Source organism: Mobula birostris, chromosome 9 (assembly GCF_030028105.1).
Source record: "Mobula birostris isolate sMobBir1 chromosome 9, sMobBir1.hap1, whole genome shotgun sequence".
In the NCBI taxonomy this organism is placed as follows: Eukaryota; Metazoa; Chordata; class Chondrichthyes; order Myliobatiformes; family Myliobatidae; genus Mobula; species Mobula birostris.
The window spans coordinates 75,870,445-75,891,069 of record NC_092378.1 but is presented as its reverse complement, the minus strand read 5'-3'; the positions used below and the strand labels follow the sequence as shown (position 1 = coordinate 75,891,069).

The 20,625-nt window shown below is 42.3% G+C and overlaps 1 protein-coding gene across 1 annotated transcript in view; it reads right to left on the bottom strand.

Annotated features, from left to right (window-relative positions):
* Window positions 1-20,625, bottom strand: part of fer1l6 (fer-1 like family member 6) — a 311,731-nt gene that overhangs the window by 141,148 nt on the left and 149,958 nt on the right. Inside the window, exons 19-21 of the mRNA XM_072267285.1 lie at window positions 15,545-15,669; window positions 7,899-8,033; window positions 554-703 (exon numbers count right to left, since the gene is read on the bottom strand). Of these exons, the coding sequence (XP_072123386.1) occupies window positions 554-703; window positions 7,899-8,033; window positions 15,545-15,669 (410 nt within the window). The remainder of the gene's footprint in view (window positions 1-553; window positions 704-7,898; window positions 8,034-15,544; window positions 15,670-20,625) is intronic.

Here is a 20,625-nt window from a genome sequence, read left to right as displayed (position 1 = left end):
GGGACCAGAGGAAGGTGATAGGCAGGTAAGGAGAAGAGAAGTGTAAAAGGGGAGCCAAAATCGGGAATGGAGGAAGTCGGAGGGAGGAGAAATTACTGGAAGTCAAGGAAATCAATGTCCCTGCCGTCAGGTTGTAGGCTATCCATACGGAATATGAAGTGAACTATCAACAACTGTGTAGATTTAGTTCCAAAATTGATTATATACTTTTTACTAGTGTACCATTAATGACCATTATTGAATAGTGTGTTTCTCCTGTATTTGGTTTGATGGATCAAGAATCAGCTTTATTCACCATGTACAGTATTAGGAATTTGCTGCAGTGTGTTGGTCATGGCGCAACATGCAACAAAGACACATTCAACAGTTATAAAAAATAAAGAACCATATTAATATAAAGTTAGAGGTGAAAGTACAGATATGAAATAAAATGAGCATAAATATGTACATTCCAGCAAGTATTCATGATACCTCAGGCACTGTGTTTAGAGAAACAATTTAAACTGGGGCATTGTATGAAATGGAAGTAGACTTCAACATAACGCATGCATACCTGCAGGAGTTCAAAGGCCACAAGAAGCTCGCCTCCAGGTACACTGCCACAGTACACTGGGTAATACCGAAGTACAGATGGAACATAAGCCTGCCCAACCAGATGCACAATTGGAAGTGCCACTGTGCTGCCAAGGTATTCTGCTTTACCCTGTAATATAAGGAACGTACAAGAAAATTCAGTACCTATAACAATTTGACATAGAGTTCAACCCATGAAAATAAGATTGGTAAAGGTTCACAAGTTAAGCTGCCCATCGCATCCCTCGTGTTCCTATCCTCCTTCTATTTCCTCAATAGTTCATTCTCCTCTCCAATCAAATCCTTTCTTCTTTAGCCCATTACCCACCTATCACCTCCTAGCTTCCTACTTCATGTCCCCTTCTCAATCATTCCACTATCCCCGTCTCCTGGCTTCACTTTATCAGCTTCTACTCCTTCCCCTTTCCCCACCTCTTATTCTGGCTTCTGTCCCATCCTTTCCAGTCCCAATCAAGAATCTCAGCCCAAAACATTGACCATTTATTCTCCTCCATAGATGCTGCCTGACCTGCTGAGTTCCAGATCGAAATACAAGTTTGAGGGACTCTCAGTTTATGCAAGGAGAATAAATCCAGTACCTGTGTATGCACATAATGCATTGTGTAAGCACATTACTTATAACCATATAACAATTACAGCACGGAAACAGGCCATCTCGGCCCTTTGAGTCCGTGCTGAACTCTTACTCTCACCTAGTCCCACCGACCTGCACTCAGCCCATAACCCTCCATTCCTTTCCTGTCCATATAGCTATCCAATTTAACATTAAATGACAACATCAAACCTACCTCAACCACTTCTGCTGGAAGCTCGTTCCACACAGCTACCACTCTCTGAGTAAAGAAGCTCCCCTTCATGTTACCCCTAAACTTTTGCCCTTTAACTCTCAACTCATGTCCTCTTGTTTGAATCTCCCCCATTCTCAATGGAAAAAGCCTATCCACATCAACTCTATCTATCCCCCTCATAATTTTAAATACCTCTATCAAGTCCCCCCTCAACCTTCTACGCTCCAAAGAACAAAGACCCAACTTGTTCAACCTTTCTCTGTAACTCAGGTGATGAAACCCAGGTAACATTCTAGTAAATCTTCTCTGTACTCTCTCAATTTTATTAACATCTTTCCTATAATTCGGTGACCAGAACTGGACACAATACTCCAAATTTGGCCTCACCAATGCCTTGTACAATTTCAACATTACATCTCAACTCCTATACTCAATGCTCTGATTTATAAAGGCCAGCATACCGAAAGCTTTCTTCACCAACCTATCCCCATGAGATTCCACCTTCAGGGAACTATGCACCATTATTCCTAGATCACACTATTCTACTGCATTCTTCAATGCCCTATCATTTACCATGTATGTCCTATTTTGATTAGTCCTACCAAAATGTAGCACCTCACATTTATCAGCATTAAACTCCATCTGCCATCTTTCAGCCCACTCTTCTAACTGGCCTAAATCTCTCTGCAAGCTTTGAAAACCTACTTCATTACCCACAACTCCACCTATCTTAGTATCATCTGCATACTTACTAATCCAATTTACCATCCCATCATCCAGATCATTAATGTATATTAAAGCTTTGAGGCCTTGACGCAAGAGGCTTCGACGAGAAGAGGTGGAGGTCAAGCTTGCTCACAGTTATTCTTTACAATGCCTCCTGAGAAGGTGATGTGCCTCTCATGTGAGATGTGGCAGTCTCGAGGGAACGCCCCTCTCCTGCAGAGTTACATCTGCCAGAAGTGCATACGGCTGGGCGATCTGGAAGACCATGTAAGGAATCTGGAGCAGCAGCCGGATGACCTTCGACTCATAAGGGAGAAAGAGGCAGTCATAGATGAGAGCTACAGGGAGGTAGTCACACCTAGGCTGTTGGAAGCAGGTTGTTGGGTGACAGAGGGGGGAAAGCAAAGGTGAGCAGACAGGTAGTGCAGAGCACCCCTGCAGCCATTCTCCTGAATAATAAGTTTACCGTCCTGGATACTGTTGGTGGGGACGACCGACCAGGTGTGAGCCACGGTGGCAGGGCCTCCGGCACTGAGTCTAACCCGGTGGTGCAGAAGGGTGGGACAGAGAAGAGGAGAGCTGTCGTCATTGGAGACTCTATAGTCAGGGGAGCAGACAGGAGATTTTGTGGACGTGAGAAGGACACCCACATGGTTTGTTGCCTCCTGGGTGCCAGGGTCCGGGATGTCTCTAACCGGGTGCACGACATCCTGGTACGAGAGGGAAAGCAACCAGAAGTCGTGATACGTGTTGGGACCAATGACATAGGCAGGAAGAGGGATGAGGTCTTGAAGTGTGAGTTTCGGGAACTAGGCAGAAGGCTGAAGAACAGGACCTCAAGGGTGGCATTCTCAGGATTGCTGCCAGTGCTACGTGACAATGATGGTAAGAATTGGAGGAGATGGCAGTTGAATGCGTGGCTGAGGAGTTGGTGCAGAGAGCAGGGTTTTAGATTTTTGGATCATTGGGATCTCTTCTGGGGAAGGTGGGACCTGTACAGGTTGGATGGGTTGCACCTGAACTCGAGGGGGAGCAACATCCTTGCAGGTAGGTTTGCTAGCATGGTTCGGGAGGGTTTAAATTAATTTGCAAGGGGGATGGGACCCAGAGCGATAGAGCAGTGAGAGAAGTGCATGGAGTAAAGCCAGATCTAACATACAGAGAGGCTTTGAGGAAAAAGAAGCAGAATAAACGGTGTAAAGACAGTAAGGTAGAAGGGCTGAAATGTGTGTACCTCAATGCAAGAAGCATCAGGAACAAAGATGACGAACTGAGAGCTTGGATACATACATGGAATTATGATGTAGTAGCCATTACAGAGACTTGGCGGGCACCAGGGCAGGAATGGATTCTCAATATTACTGGATTTCAGTGCTTTAAAAGGGATAGAGAGGGCGGAAAAAGGGGAGGAGTGGTGGCATTGCTGGTCAGGGATACCATTACAGCTACAGAAAGGGTGGGTAATGTAGCAGGATCCTCTTTTGAGTCAATATGGGTGGAAGTCAGGAACAGGAAGGGAGCAGTTACTCTATTGGGGGTATTCTATAGGCTCCCTGGTAGCAGCAGAGATACCGAGGAGCAGATTGGGAGGCAGATTTTGGAAAGGTGCAAAAATAACATGGTTGTTATCATGGGTGACTTTAAATTACCTAATTTTGATTGTCACCTGATTAGTTCCAAGGGTTTAGATGGAGCAGAGTTTGTTAAGTGTGTCCAGGACAGATTCCCGTCACAGTATGTGGACAGGCCGACCAGGGGGAATGCCATACTAGATCTAGTACTAGGTAATGAACCAGGTCAGGTCACAGATCTCTCAGTGGATGAGCATCTGGGAGACAGTGACCACCGCTCCCTGGCCTTCAGCATTATCATGGAAAAAGATAGAATCAGAGAGGACAGGAAAATTTTTAATTGGGGAAGGGCAAATTATGAGGCTATAAGGCTAGAACCTGCAGGTGTGAATTGGGATGATGTTTTTGCAGGGAAATGTACTATGGACATGTGGTCGATGTTTAGAGATCTCTTGCAGGATGTTAGGGATAAATTTGTCCCAGTGAGGAAGATAAAGAATGGTAGGGTGAAGGAACCATGGGTGACAAGTGAGGTGGAAAATCTAGTCAGGTGGAAGAGGGCAGCATACATGAGGTTTAGGAAGCAAGGGATCAGATGGGTCTATTGAGGAATATAGGGAAGCAAGAAAGGAGCTTAAGAAGGGGCTGAGAAGAGCAAGAAGGGGGCATGAGAAGGCCTTGGCAAGTAGGGTAAAGGAAAACCCCAAGGCATTCTTCAATTGTGTGAAGAAAAAAAGGATGACAGGAGTGAAGGTAGGACCGATTAGAGATAAAGGTGGGAAGATGTGCCTGGAGGTTGTGGAAGTGAGTGAGGTGCTCAATGAATACTTCTCTTCGGTATTCACCAATGAGAGGGAACTTAATGATGGTGAGGATAATATGAGTGAGGTTGATGTTCTGGAGCATGTTGATGTTAAGGGAGAGGAGGTGTTGGAGTTGTTAAAATACATTAGGACAGATAAGTCCCCGGGGCCTGACGGAATATTCCCCAGGCTGCTCCACGAGGTGAGGGAAGAGATTGCTGAGCCTCTGGCTAGGATCTTTATGTCGTCGTTGTCCACGGGAATGGTACCGGAGGATTGGAGGGAGGTGAATGTTGTCCCCTTGTTTAAAAAAGGTGGTAGGGATAGTCCGGGTAATTATAGACCAGTGAACCCTATGTCTGTGGTGGGAAAGCTGTTGGAAAAGATTCTTAGAGATAGGATCTATGGGCATTTACAGAATCATGGTCTGATCAGGGACAGTCAGCATGGTTTTGTGAAGGGCAAACCTAATAGAGTTCTTTGAGGAGGTGACCAGGCATATAGATGAGGGTAGTGCAGTGGATGTGATCTATATGAATTTTAGTAAGGTATTTGACAAGGTTCCACATGGTAGGCTTATTCAGAAAGTCAGAAGGCATGGGATCCAGGGAAGTTTGGCCAGGTGGATTCAGAATTGGCTTGCCTGCAGAGGGCAGAGGGTCGTGGTGGAGGAAGTACATTCAGCTTGGAGGATTGTGACTAGTGATGTCCCACAAGGATCTGTTCTGGGACCTCTACTTTTCGTGATTTTTATTAACGACCTGGATGTGGGGGTAGAAGGTTGGGATGGCAAGTTTACAGATGACACAAAAGTTGGTGGTGCTGTAGATAATGTAGAGGATTGTCAAAGATTGCAGAGAGACATTGATAGGATGCAGAAATGGGCTGAAAAGTGGCAGATGGAGTTCAACCGGGAGAAGTGTGAGATGGTACACTTTGGAAGGACAAACTCTAAGGCAGAGTACAAAGTAAATGGTAGGATACTTGGTGGTGTGGAGGAGCAGAGGGATCTGGGGGTACATGACCACAGATCCCCAAAAGTTGCCTCACAGGTGGATAGGGTAGTTAAGAAAGCTTATGGGGTGTTAGCTTTCATAAGTCGAGGGATAGAGTTTAAGAGTCCCGATGTAATGATGCAGCTCTATAAAACTCTTGTTAGGCCACACTTGGAGTACTGTGTCCAGTTCTGGTTGCCTCACTATAGGAAGGATGTGGAAGCATTGGAAATGGTACAGAGGAGATTTACCAGGATGCTACCTGGTTTAGAGGGTATGGATTATGATCAAAGGTTAAGGGAGCTAGGGCTTTACTCTTTGGAGAGAAGGAACATGAGAGGAGACATGATAGAGGTGTACAAGATAATAAGAGGAATAGATAGAGTGGACAGCCAGTGCCTCTTCCCCAGGGCACCAGTGCTCAATACAAGAGGACATGGCTTTAAGGTAAAGGGTGGGAAGTTTAAGGGGGATATTGGAGGAAGGTTTCTTACTCAGAGAGTGGTTGGTGTGTGGAATGCACTGCCTGAGTCGGTGGTGGAGGCAGATACACTAGTGAAGTTTAAGAGTCTATTAGAAAGGTATATGGAGGAATTTAAGGTGGGGGTTATACGGAAGGCAGGGTTTGAGGGTTGGCACAACATTGTGGGCCGCAGGGCCTGTACTGTGCTGTACTATTCTATGTTCTATGTTCTATGTATATGACAAACAACATTGGACCCAGTACAGATCCCTGAGGCACATCACTAGTCACCCGCCTCCAATCTGACAAACAGTTATCCACCACTACTCTCTGGCGTCTCCCATCCAGCCACTGCTGAATCCATTTTACTACTTCAATATTAATACCTAATGATTGAACCTCCCTAACTAACCTTCCGTGTGGAAACTTGTCAAAGGTTTTACTAAAGTTCATATAGACAACATCCACCGCTTTTCCCTTGTCAACGTTCCTAGTAACCTCTTCAAAAAATTCAATAAGATTTGTCAAACATGACCTTCCACGCACAATTCCATGTTGACTGTTCCTAATCAGACCCTGTCTATCCAGATAATTATATATACCATCTCTAAGAATACTTTCCATCAATTTACCTACCACTGATGTCAAACTCACAGGCCGATAATTGCTAGGTTTACTCTTAGAACTCATTTCAAACAATGGAACGACATGAGCAATATGCCAATCTTCCGGCACCATCCCCGTTTCTAATGACATTTGAAATATTTCTGTCGGAGCCCCTGCTATTTCCACACTAACCTCCCTCAAGGTCCCTTGGAATATTCTGTCAGGACCCGGAGACTTATCCACTTTTATATTCCTTAGAAGCGTCAGTACTTCCCCTTCTTTAATCATCATAGTTTCCATAACTTCCCTACCTGTTTCCCTTACCTTACACAATTCAACATCCTTCTCCTTAGTGGATACCGAAGAAAAGAAATTGTTCGGAATCTCTTCCATCTCTTTTGGCTCCACACATAGCTGTCCACTCTGATTCTCTAAAGAACCAATTTTATCCCTCACTATCCTTTTGCTATTAATATAACTGTGAATACTTGCTGAATAATCTGAAGCAAGAATCATTGTATTCACAAGCAGAGGTTAATAACAAAAAGAGCTTGCTAATACCACTGGTGACCTATTAATATGTGGCATGAGACAAGATAGCACTTGAGATTTCATGCATAAATCTCCCATGTCAAATGTAAGGAAATAAGATTTATACTTATATCTTAGTGTTCATAAATTCAGGATTTCCAAAAGCACTTCACATAGAATGAAATTTATTGAAAAGATGGCAGCCGAATTCTGCATTGGGTATTAGAACCAGAATCAGAATCAGGTTTATTATCACTACATATGTCATGTAGTTTACTGTTCTGTGGTGAAAGTACAGTGTAATATATAACATATACTATAAATTATAGTAAGAAAAATATTAAAATTAAATACTTGTGCCAAAAGAGAGCAAAGAATAGTGAGGTAGTGTTCATGTGTTCATTGTCTTCAGAAATCTGATGGCGGAAAGGAAGAAACACTTTCTCAAATAATGAGTATGTGTCTTCAAGCTCCTGTACCTCCTCTCTGAAGGTAGCAATGAGAGGAGAGCATGTTCTGGTGGTGGGGGTCCTTAATGATCTTCTCAGTGACCGTCCATAAGGGTCAATTTTAATGATGCTCCTGAAGGAAGCAAAATCTTAATTGTCAGCAAACATCTCCCTGTTGGGGAGTGGGGGGTTGGTGGAGATAGACAGAGCCTGCAGAATGCATCACATGGGAACAATGCAGAATTGGTCGGTTTAACTAGCATAGGTGGCTTCAAGGGAAACCAGTAAATGGTTTGGGATGGAGATGGAATTTAGTAACTTGACAAACAGTAGCTTCACCATGCTTCAGGCAGATTAATGCTCTATACTCACAACAGCATCTTGATCATAAACTTCAACAACTACCAGGGGAGGATCTTGATTTATTTCCGTTACGTCACCATAAAGCTGGATGTTACTGAACAACAGCATCTGGTCCCAGGTGGGGGATAACGTCTGCATGATAACCTACACAGTATCAACAAAACCAAAGAGGTTTTTGATCTTTGCTTCTTAAAATTAATATTACTACAATTCATTACTACATACATTTTCTGAATGTATTCATTCATGAGATCATTCGCAATACTAGGTAAGAGACAATGATTTTGGTGAATTTGGAGTCACATTGTAGGTCAGGCCAGTTCATACTGACAGATTTCAATCCTAAAGTAAATCAGCAAAGCATAAACACAAGAGATTCTGTAGATGCTAGAATTCCAGAGTCACATAGACAAATCAGAGTAAATCAGGACTCAGCCTGGAACGTTGACTCTTTATGCCTTTCCATAGATGCTACCTGACCTGCTGAGTTTCTCCAGCATTTTGTGTATTTTATAGGATGACGTGCTGGTTTGCTTATACTGTTAGATTACCTGCCCACAGTGAAATCTTCTCAATACCTGGTGACAGCAGCTGAAAGTCATACTAACTCTATGGGTTAAAGGTCAAAGAGAAGATTAACAATTAATTTTATTTGTCTCATTGAAACATGCAGTGAAATGCGTCACTTGCATCAAATCAAATCCGTGAGGAGTTTGCTGGGCAGCTGTATGTGTAACCATAGTTCCAACACCAATGTAGCATGGCCATAACTCACTATCCTAATCCTTATATTTACGTCTTTGGAATGTGGGTGGAAAGTGGAGCATCCGGAGGAAACCCTCGCAGTAGCTGGAAGAACATATAGAGTCCTTACAGACAGGCATTGTCATTTGTCATAGAGTTATGATAACCACAATGCTACCACGCACAGAGTACAAAAGCAAAACACCTGACCTAACATAGCATAAAATTATCCTCTGAAACTCAGGAGGATTTCAACCAAGAACACATACAAAACACTAGAGGAACTCAACAGGTCAGGCAAAATGGAAGAAAGGGAATAAACAGTCAACATTTTGGGTCAAGACCATTCAGCGGCGCTGGAAATAAAGAGGGCAGAAACCAAAATAAGAAGATGGGGAAAGGAAAGGGGGAGGAGTACAAGCTGGCAGGTCATAGGTCAAACCAGGCGAGGGGGAAGGTAGAAGGGTGGAGGAGAGGGGATGAAGTTAGAAGTTGGTAGGAGACAGGTGGAATAGATAAAAAGCTGAAGATGAAGGTTATCTGATAGGACAAGAGAGTAGACCATAGGAGAAGGGGAAGGAGGAGGGGCACCAGAGAGAAGTGATAGGCAGGAGAGGAGAAGAGAAAGTCAACCAACAACGGTCTATATAGATGAGAGATCAAACAAACTGCAAAATTCAACAGGCATATTGAGGTCAACAGTATGTCAATTTAATCAGTAAACAATCAGTGAATCAATACAAAAAATGAGTCACAAACCATACCTCTTGGTTGTTCCTACTGTTCCTACAAGTCAATAATGGTAACAAATACGGCAGAGATGTTCTAAATATATCATTGACACTGGTTCCCTCAATGGGATCAAGATCATAGCTGTGACCAAATCTGCAGTTTACTCAGGAATGTAGATCCAAGAGGTAATGCAGAAGGAGCCTCAGCATTTGAACCTACCAAACAGGTCTGAAATAGTTGCTCCCTGTGAGTTTCAGAGTGGGGTCTGTAGGAAGGACGAATAACTGAACCGCGGAAACTTTGATCAGAGATCCATTCAAAAGGGAGTAGAGAAGAAAAATGTAATTGTAATCTGAGAGCTTAACACCAAAGGATATACATTGTATTGAAGTGACAGGCAGGAAGACATAAGCACTTGTGTGGCTCTATTGGTAAGAGATGGCATTACATCTTTAGAAAGAGCTAACATAGGGTCAGACAATGTCGAATCTTTGTGAGTGGAGCTAAGAAACTGTAAAGGTAAAAACCATTATGGGCGCTATAGGCCTCCAAATAGTAGCCAAGATGTGGGGTTGAGATTGCAAAGGGAGCTAGAAGAAACATAATTAGGGTAATGACACACTTGTAGTGGGGGACGTCAATATGCAAGAGGATTGGGAAAATCAATTTGTTGTTGGATTGTAAGAGAGGGAATTTGTTTAATGCCTACAAGATGGATTTTAGAGCAGTTTATATTTGAGCCATCTAGGGGAAAGGCTATCTTAGATTGGGCAAAATGTAATAACCCAGATCTTATTAGGGAGCTTAATGTAAAGGAACCCCTAGGAGATAGTGATCATAATATGATTGAATTCATACTGCAATTTGAAAGGGAGAAACAGAAGTCACATCTATCAGTACTGCAATGGAATAAAGGGAATTATAGATGCATGAGAGAGTAGCTTGCCCAGGTGGATTGGAGGAGGATACTGATGGGGGTGACAGCAGAGCAGAGATGGCTGAAGTTTATGGGAACAGTTCACAAAGCGCAGGAAAGATATCTCCCACAGAAGAAGTTGTTCTCAAGTGGTAGCAGTAGCCAACTGTGGCTGACAAGGGAACTTAAGGATTGCATAAAAGCCAATGAAAGGGCATATAAGGTAGCAAAAGTGAGTGGGAAGTTGGATGATTGGGAAGCTTTTAAAATCCGACAAAAGGCAACTAAAAAAGCTATAAGGAGGGAAAAGATGAAATATGAGGGCAAACTAGCCAATAATATAAAGTAAGATATCTTACTAAAAGCTTTTTCTTTTTTTGCAATTTATCTTTTATTGAATTTCATCGTCAAACAAACATTTAGGGTGGTGAGAGTTGATATTGCATCACCAGGAAAAGATGCTAGTGAAGTAGTAATGCGGGACAAAGAAATGGCAGATGAACTTAATGGGTACTTTGCTCCAATCTTTACTGTGAAAAACACTAGCACTATGCCAGACGTCAGTGAGTGTCAGGGAGCAGGAGTGAGTGCCATTGCTATTACAAAGGGAAAAGGCAACCTGAACGACCTTAAGGTGGATAAGTCACCAGGACTAGATAATCTATATCTTAGAGACCGGAGAGAGGTTGCTGAAGAGATAACAGATGCACTGGAGAAATGGAAGATTGCAAAAATCACTCCACTCTTTAACAAGGGAGGAAAGCAAAAGAAAGGAGATTATAGGCCAGTTAGCCTAACCTCAGTGGTTGGGAAAGTATTGGAGACTGTTATTAAGGATGAGGAGACTATTTGGAGACTATTTATAAGTCAAAGTTAGCATGGTTTCAGTGAAAAGAAATCTTGCCTTACAAATCTGTTAAGAGTTCTTCAAGGAAGTATCAAGCAGAGAGGACAAAGGAGAGGCAGTGGATATCATTTATTTGGATTTCAGAAGGCATTTGAGAAGGTGCCATACATGAGGCTGCTTAACAATATAAAATCCTATGATATTACAGGAAAGACAGTGACATGGATAGAGGAATGGCTGACAGGCAGGAATGAGTGGGAATAGAAGGGGCCTTTTCTGGTTGGCCATCAGTGACTAGTGGTATTCTTCACAGGTCAATATTGGGACTGCTACTTTTCACATTCTTTGTTAATGATATAGATAATGGAATTGATAGCTATGTGACAAAGTTTGCTGATGATACAAAGATAAGTGAAGGTGTAGTAAGTTATGAAGAAGAATTGCAATTGTAGCAGGACTTAGACAAATTAGAAGAATGGTCAAAAATTGGCAGATGGAATACAGTGTTGGGAAATGTATGATAATACATTTTGGTAAAAGGAGCAATAGTGCAGACTATTATCTAAATGGTGAGAAGTTAGGGGTCCTTGTGCAAGTCTCCCAGAAGGTTAGTTTACAGGTTGAGTCTCTGGTAAATAAAGCAAATGTAATGTTGGTATTCATTTCAAGGGGAATAGAATATAAAAACAAGGAGATAATGCTGAGCCTTTATAAGACACTAGTCAGGCTGCACTTGGAGTATTGTCAACAGTTTTGGGCCCTATGTCTCAGAAAGGATGTGTTATCATTGGAGAGAGTCCAGAGGAGGTTCACGATGATGATTCCGGGAATGAAGAGGTTAACATATGAGGAGCATTTGGCAGCTTTGGGCCTGTACTCACTGAAAATTAGAAGAATGCGGGCGGATCTCATTGAAACCTACCAAATGTTGAAAGGACAAGATAGGATGGATGTAGAGAGGACGTTTCCTTTGTTGGGGGTATCCAGAACTAAAGGGCACAGCCTCAAAATTGAGGAGTGACCTTTTAGAACAGGGATAAGGTGAATTTTTTTTAGCCAGAGAATAATGAAGTTGTGGAATGTTCTGCCGTAGACAGCAGTGGAGGCCATCCGTGGGTATATTTAAGACTGAAGTTGATAGTTTCCTGATTAGTCAGTGCATTAAAGGATATGGCGAGAAGACAGGTGTATGGGGTCAAGAGGAATCCGGGATCAGCCATTATGAATTGGCGGAGCAGACTCAATGAGTTGAATGGCCTAATTCTGCTCCTATGTCTTAAGATCTTATGGGATAATACAGTCTGGGGAATAGGCACAACTCACCGGCAAAAGGATCAAGTTTCCTGAAACCTGTGTTGTCTGCCCAGTTCCTGGGTTCAGGACATCTCATCTGGCATGCTGAAGGGTTTGGAGTGGGTGGTGAATGGTCCAGTTGTTGTGGTCCATGTAGGTATCAATGACAGGAAAAATGAGGAAAGAGTTTCTACTTAGGGAATTTGAGTAGCTAGGGACTAAATTAAAACACAAAAACAAGAAGGTAATAATCTCTGGATCATTATCTGAACCATGTTGCGAAGAGTTAATAAGATCAGAGAACTAAGTGTGCGGCTCAAGGATTGGTGTGGAAGAAGTGGATTTGAATTTGTGTGACATTGGCACAAATATTGGGGGTGGGCTGTATCTGCATCATGCTGGGACCAGGGTCCTGGCAAAAGAAGACCATAAAACATAGGAGCAGAATTATGCAATTTGGCCCATCGAGTCTGCTCTGCCATTGCTTCATGATTATTTCACTATCCATCTCCTTCTTTCTCCCCAGTACTATTTGAGGCGCTGATTAATCAAGAAGCACCAGTTTAACTATATTCAGTGACTTGGTTCCACAACTGTCCACAGTGACAATGAATTCCACAGATTCACCAGCCTCTGGCTGAAGAAATCCCTGCTCATCTTTGTTCTAAAGGGATGCCCCTCTATTTTGATGCTGTGCCTTCTGGTTCCAGACTCACTCACTATAAGAAACATCCCCTCCACTTCGGTCTTTCAATATTTGATAGCTTTTAATGAGATTTCCCACCCCCAGACTTCTAAACTCCAGTGAGTACAGAGACATCAAATGTTCCTCATATATTAAAATTTTTATTCCTGGAGTTATTCTTGTGAGCCTCCTTTGGACCCTTTCCAATGCCAGCAGAACTTTTCTTAGATGTAATGCTCGAGTTAAGATTTTTACTGCTATGCTGTAGGTATTTCATTTTAGTAGCACTGCAAGAGCAGTCTGTCTGCTTTCAGCCTGTTTGGGCTTGAGCTATGATAAGAAGAGGCTTTGTTGTTCAATTTAGGAATGTGGTGTCCGCCAATCTGGATGGTGGAACTAGGAGAAGGTTCTGGAGAATACTGGTGTGGGGGGGACTTTATATTGTTTGAGCTGGGAAATGGCAGGAGGGAAGATGGCTGACGAAACTGTCCCTGTTGCACAAGGTGCTTTGTGCAGCTAAATGGCTTCAAGGAGGAAGAACCGATGCTTCTGTGGGAGACCTGTTCGTTTGAGATGGAGTTTGAGCAACATTCAGAAGGTGGAGTGTGCTTTTATGCAGACCGAGGGTCCAGCTCGTGAGTGACAGTTAACTTCAAGATGAGCTCCAACACTGTTTAAGAATAATGGGCCCTTCTTGTTTTTTTTTTCTTTCCTTTAATAATTGTTTGCTTAAGTTAATATTCTTAAGTATGCTTCTTTATAATTGTATGCAGTGTACAAACTGTTATTTCTTGCAGACAGGTGATTACTGGGCAGGAGATCACATAAAATTCACACAAACCAGAGTCTGGGTGGGTGAGACATCCCAACCTCATGGATTTGGTGCGACCAAAGTCATATACAGCCTAGATGCACGAAGCCTGAGAAAGGTGGGTTTCTCGTTGCAGAGTCCAGAGGCTGTTAGCGAGGGGCTAACAAGTCGCATTTCCAGAGGTGCCCAATATAAAGGGATTTTATAGAAAAGAGGCCCAAAACTGGTCACATTACTCTGAGTGTGGTCTAATGCCTTATAAAACCCAGGCATTACATATTTGCTACGTTCTAGTCCTCTCAAAATGAATGCTAACATTGAATTTGATTTCCTTACCACTGACTCAACCTGAAAGTTAACTTCAAGTCTCTTTGCACTTCTGATTTTTGAATTTTCTCACCATTTAGAAAATAGTCTTTGTTTTTATTCTTTCTCCCAAAGTGCGTGACCATATACCTACCCATACTATATTCCATATGCCACCTCTTTGCCCATTCTACCAATCTGGTTAGGTCCTTCTGCAGACTCTCTGCTTCCTCAGCTCTACTTGCACCCCCCCCCCCCCCCCCGCCAACCTCTCTTATTATCTTCAGACTTGGTTACAAAGCCATCCGTTCTGTCATCCAAATTGTTGGCACATAATGTGAAAAGAAGTCATCCCGATACTGACCCCTGCGGAACACCACTGGTCACCAGCAGCCAATTAGAATAGGACTCCTTTTCCCCACTCTTTGCCTCCTGCCAGTCAGCCAATGTTCTATCCACACTCGTACCTTTCCTGTAATATCATGGGTTTTTATCTTGTTAAGCGGCCTCATGTGTGGCAACTTGTCAAAGGCCTTCTGAAAATCCAAATTAACAACATCCACTGATTCTCCTTTGACTACTCTACCTGTTATTTCCTCAAAAATTTTTAACAGATTTGTCAGGCAAGATTTTTCATTAAGGAAACCATGCTGACTTTGGCCTGTTTTATCATGCATCTCTCACTACCTCAAAACCTCATCCTTAATAATCAACTCTAGCATCTTCCCAACCACTGAAGTCACATTAACTTGCCTATAATTTCCTTTCTTCTGCTTCCCTCCATTCTGAAAGATAGAGTGACATTTGCAATTTTCCAGTCACCTGGGACCATTCCAGAGTCTAGTGATTCTTGATAGATCATTAATAATGCCTCCACAATCTCTTCAGCCACCTCTTTTAGAACCCTGGGGTGTATTCCATCTGACCCAGGTGACTAGTCTACCTTCAGACCTTTCAGCTTCCTAGGCACCTTCTCCCTAATAATAGCAACTGCACTCACTTCTGCCCCTGACACTCTTGAATTTTAGGCATACAGCTGGTATCTTCCACGGTGAAGGCTAAGGCAAAATACTTAAGTTTATTTGTCATTTATTTGATCCCCATTACTACCTCTCCAGTGTCATTTTCCGGGGAAGCTAAGTCACTGAGTATATTTAAAGTGGTTCTTGATTGCTGAAGGCCTCAAAGGTCACTAGTAGAAGGCAAGAGAATGAGATTGAGAGGGATAATAAACCAGCCAGAGCAGACTCGATGGGCTGAATGGCCTGTTTCTGCCTCTATGTCTGCTGATCTTCTGGTCTTATAAACATCTCATATTTACCTTAGTTGTCTGACATTGTGAAACAAATGTCACTTTAGCAAAAGGATCTGAAAGACCACTGCTGTCAGCAGGCAGAAGCCCTCTCGCCTGATACATGTGGCATCTGAGCTGAAACAGTTGCTGAGCTGTTTAACAGAAGAAATTTAAGTTAATTATAATAATTATACATTTCAACACCGCAATCACAGCACCTTATAATTAGTTATAAACATTACTAACAATAGCTGGTTAAAAGAAACAGGCATATTTCTAAAGCCCAGTGGAAAATTATTTTATTTAATCATTCCTTCTCATTTGTATTCTACTTAAAGAACATGTGTTGTAAAGGGTTATTGTAGGAACAATGTGGAAGCTTTAGAGAAGTGCAGAGGAGATTTATCAGAATCCTGCCTGGACTAGAGGGTATGTCATATGAGGATAAGCTGAGTGAGCCAGGGCCTTTCTCCTTGGATTGAAGGAGGATGAGAGATGATTTGATAGCGATATACAAGATAATAATAGGCATAGATTGAATGTATAGCCTAAGCCCTTTTCCCAGGGAATTAAATTCCTCTTAAATGAAGTAACTTTGGAAAATTCAAATCTCTCAGTATTTTTACAAGCAGCAAATTTGTTTATTGAAATTGTCATGTTTCACTGGCCATAATAAAAAAAAGGCCCCCTTGCACCAGAGTTAACGTTATCTGAGTTCTATCCTTCACAGAAGAATTTGTGGTTAGATAATTCATTTCCAGTTCCTGAAATAAGCCCCTAACGTTGCCAGATTACTGTTGTTTCATATGTCAGGTGTTTTTCTCTTCATACTTTTAATTGTTTTTTGTCGAGCTACTCTTCCAGTTCATGGCTGCTTTGATGGACCGTGGCGAAGCCATCTCAGATCTTGCTGAGAGGGTATGTTTGAACCAGGTGGAGGACGTTGGGGTACCATAGGGGCAAGCTTGGGCTTGTTGGGCACTCCATTGATGTAGTGTTTGCTCTGTTTTGGCATGTTGACTTCTGAGTCTATTTACGGCTGTCCAGTTTTTTCTGGCAGCTTTCTTCTGGGAGGAGCAAGGTGGGGTCATCAATCACATCTCCACCAGGGCTGTGTTGGTATGCCATATTGGTGCCATTCAGTGTGGTCGTCATAGGAGTCAAGGTTTTTCAAGTTGTAGAAATGTTTTTGAGATTTGCGTCGAGAAGTTGCAGCAACATTTTCAGTAAGTTTACGAAGTGGAATATTGTTGGGCATATTTTGGATATGTTTGTAGGATTTTGCTGAAGCTGCTCTTCTTACAGATCTCTGGGGGTGCTGTTCCGCTCACTGGGAGCATTGGAGAGGTGTGGATTTAGGGCTCCTGAGATTATTCAGAAGTATGAAGCTGTGTATTGATGACGTTTGTGTCAACACTTCGCTCCCAAGTGGGTGCACAATATTTGGCAACTGAAAAACATAGCGCTAGTCTAGATGTTTGTAGGACTGACTGGTTCCTGCTCTCTTTCTAATCATGGCTGTTCTGAATTTTAGTTTCTTTGCAACATTTTAAAGATCAATCTTGTATGAGACTGTTTGATCTAGTGTGACTCTTAATACTTTATGTGTGGGTCATTGGGTAGTTCTTTCATTTAGTTTGATATTGCTTAAGTTTGGTTAGTTGGTTGACCAGATGAAATATGAAGTTACTGTTTTGTTGACATTCACATTACTGGATAACTGGTTTGTTACTTTGGTACTGTGTTGTGGTCTAGTTTTTTGAGGAGGGTCCATGCAGGTTTCTGCAGTGAGTGAGTGTCAATGTTTTCGACAGTTTCTATCTATCTATTTGCCTGTCGTTGTGGAGCGATCTGAGGAGATCATTAGCTATAGTCATATCCCCTGTTGTTTTAAATTCTTGAAATAGTTCTTCGCTTTCTTTAGACCAACAAGGAATGTACTCTTGTTGATGACCTTTCAGTATTGCCTCTTTTGCACATTTGAGCCTGAGTCTATGAAATCGATGGAAATTTTTGGCGGTGTGTGGTATTTTGCTATACATATTGTTGAATTGCAAGGTGAATTTTTCTCATTTTGCTTTTCTGAAGTTCCATCTGGGATCTGGGATAGAGAGATGAGTGGGAATTTAGGATCCCATTATTGGCATGGGTCTGTGCTGACTATGAGGAAAATGAGCAAGGATTTCTCGAGTAGCTGGTAAGGGATCAAGTTGACTGGTTGTTGTTACAAAATGGAGGTCTGGTGTGTAATTTTGTTGCCATCTAGCTGAGAAGAATGCTCCTTTATCTTTAGGATTGATATTAGATGCCCAATGACTGATAACTTTTCCAGTCATGTTGTTTTCTGAATATCCCCAATCTGTATGATGACTGTTAAAGTCGCTGAGGAATATTGCTGGATGTTTGATTTTTGGTAACAGTGGATTTGGACATTCTTCATTTGGAGCTTTATAGACATTTACTAGAATTAGATTTTCACCTACTTGAATAGAGACATAGTGGATATTGTTATCTGGTCTGATGTTAGAGCTAGAAACTGCAATGAAAGTAAATAAGTTTTTAGCATAAACAGCTGTCCCGTATTTCTTGTGGAATACAGCTGTCACTCTATTATATCCTGGTGGAGCAGAGGTCTCAGTAATTTGAGTTTCTTGAAGGCAACTACATTAATGTCATTATCTGTCAGAATTTTAGAGAGGTATTTGGATTTCGCCATTGACATACCTTCGACTTTGAGTGAAAATATTTTGACCTGAGTTTCTAGTGATCTTAGTGCTGGTTTGTTGTTAGAAAAGTTACCATTGAATTGACTTTATTTCTTACATACATGAGGAGTAAAAATCTTTATGTGCAACGTGCAATCATAGCAATTTATAATAAATAGAACAGTCAATGTAATATAGATTAAGATTAAAGTCTGTCACGAGCCTTGTGGCCCTTCAGGCCGGTGCTTATGCTGGTTTCCATGGATGAAGCGACTGAGAGTATGAGACCCCCCCCCCCCCCCCCGGATAGGATTAGGATGCCGGTCTAATGCGAGGTTAACCCCCAGCATTTTTGCCAGTACCCATTCTCAGCTGGGTAAACTGGAGCATTGTGTGGTTAAGTGCCTTGCTCAAGGACACACACGCTGCCTCGGTTGAGGCTCGAACCCATGACCTTCAGATCGCTCATCCAACGTGCTAACCACTGGGCCGCGCGCCACAATGTAATATAGAGTACACTCAAATCAGCATGACTTCATCAGTCTGATGGCCTGGTGGAAGAAGCTGTCCTGGAGCCTGTTGGTCCTGGCTTTTATGCTGCGGTACCGCTTCCCAGATGGTAGCAGCTGGAATAGATTGTGGTAGGGATGGCTTGGGTCCCCAATGATTCTATGGGCCCTTTTTACACACACCTGTCCTTGTAAACGTCCTAAATCATGGGAAGTTCACAATTACAGATGCAATGGGCTGTCTGCATCACTCTCTGCAGAGTCCTGCGATTAAGGAAGGTACAGTTCCCATACCAGGAAGTGATGCAGCTAGTCAGGATGCTCTCAATTGTGCCCCTGTAGAAAGTTAAGTTCTTAGGATTTGGGGGCCCATACCAACTTCCTCAGCCGTCTGAGGTGAAAGAGGTGCTTTTTATTCTGGGCAATGACCAAGACAGTATCTGTTAAAGGCTGGCTTGATTCATGATGAAGTGTGGCCCAGGAAGGACAGACACGAGTCTGTTCGTTCGGGAGTCGGGGATGTATCAATCTTCGTCTGGATCTCGTCCACAGCCGTCCCAACAGGGACGGCCCTGAGTTGGCATTGCCTGATGGAGTCCTTGAAGCATGCAAGCCTCCATATGACGTCAATGTGTTAATCCAGGACGTGATCCAGGAGGAGCTGTTCGATCGGAGACCCAGCTTGTTCAGAAACTCTTATCATTGACCACTCTCCAACCTTTTTCCACTGTAATCCATTGTCTACTATTTCTTGAGTTATGTACAAAACTTCCTGTATCAAGCATCACTTTATGCATACACAGTCACTCCATGCACAGTATATGAGCTGTCTTATATATTTATACCTATTGTTTTTTAAATATGTTCTTTACCTTATTGTGTTTTTGTGCTGCATCAGATCCAGAGCAACAATTATTTCATTCTTCCTTATACTTTTGTACTGCAATTGAGATTAAACAATCTAGAATTTTGAATCTTGAATCTGGTCTGCTGAGTGTTTCCCAAATTTTCTGTTTTTATTTCAGATTTCCAAAATCTGCATTTGATCTGAATTTCTTTATTTCTGCCTCTACAACTCATATTCTCAGTGCTAATTATTTACTTTTTATTACTTGTACAATATGACTTCTTTTGCACGTTGCATTTTTGTCAGTCTTTGTTTATGTATAGTTTTTCAGAAATGTTATCAATGGCATCAAAGGTTATGGTGAGAAAGCAGGGGAGTGGGACTAAATGGGAGAATGGATCAGCTCATGATAAACTGGTGGAGCAGACTCGATGGGCCAAATGGCTGACTTCTGCTCCTTTGTCTTATGGTTTTATGGTTGTTATACTTCTTCACTTTTCTGGGAATGCCTGCGAGAAAATGAATCTTAGGGTTGTATATGGAAATATATATGTAGTTTGATAATAAACTTACTTTGAACTTTGAGTTCTTGCTCCAAAAGGTCTTCTCCCACTCAACTGCTATCCATTTAATTTCCTTTGATTATAGTCTGTCTCATCAGGCACTGACACCTACCCATCAAATCCATCGTCACAATCTCTTCTGACCACTGGCTTACACGTTGAACAGCTACTGCTTACATGTTGAATGGCTACTGCCTTGGCCGGAACATAATCATAGAGATACGATTACATAGCAGCAAACCATAACTTTCATTCCACTAAGTGGATGCCAATCTTTTGTCCCACCTACACTGATCCCTTTAGAACAGAGAGGAAGAGGAATTCCTTCAGCCAGACAGTAGTGAATCCGTGGAATTTATTGCCTGTAGAGGCCAATTTATTGAGTATACCCAAAGCAGAGGTTGATAGTTCTGTGATTAGTCAGGGTGTCAAAGGTTATAAGGAGAAGGCAGGAAGGCAGGAGTCTGGGGTTGAGAGGAAAAAT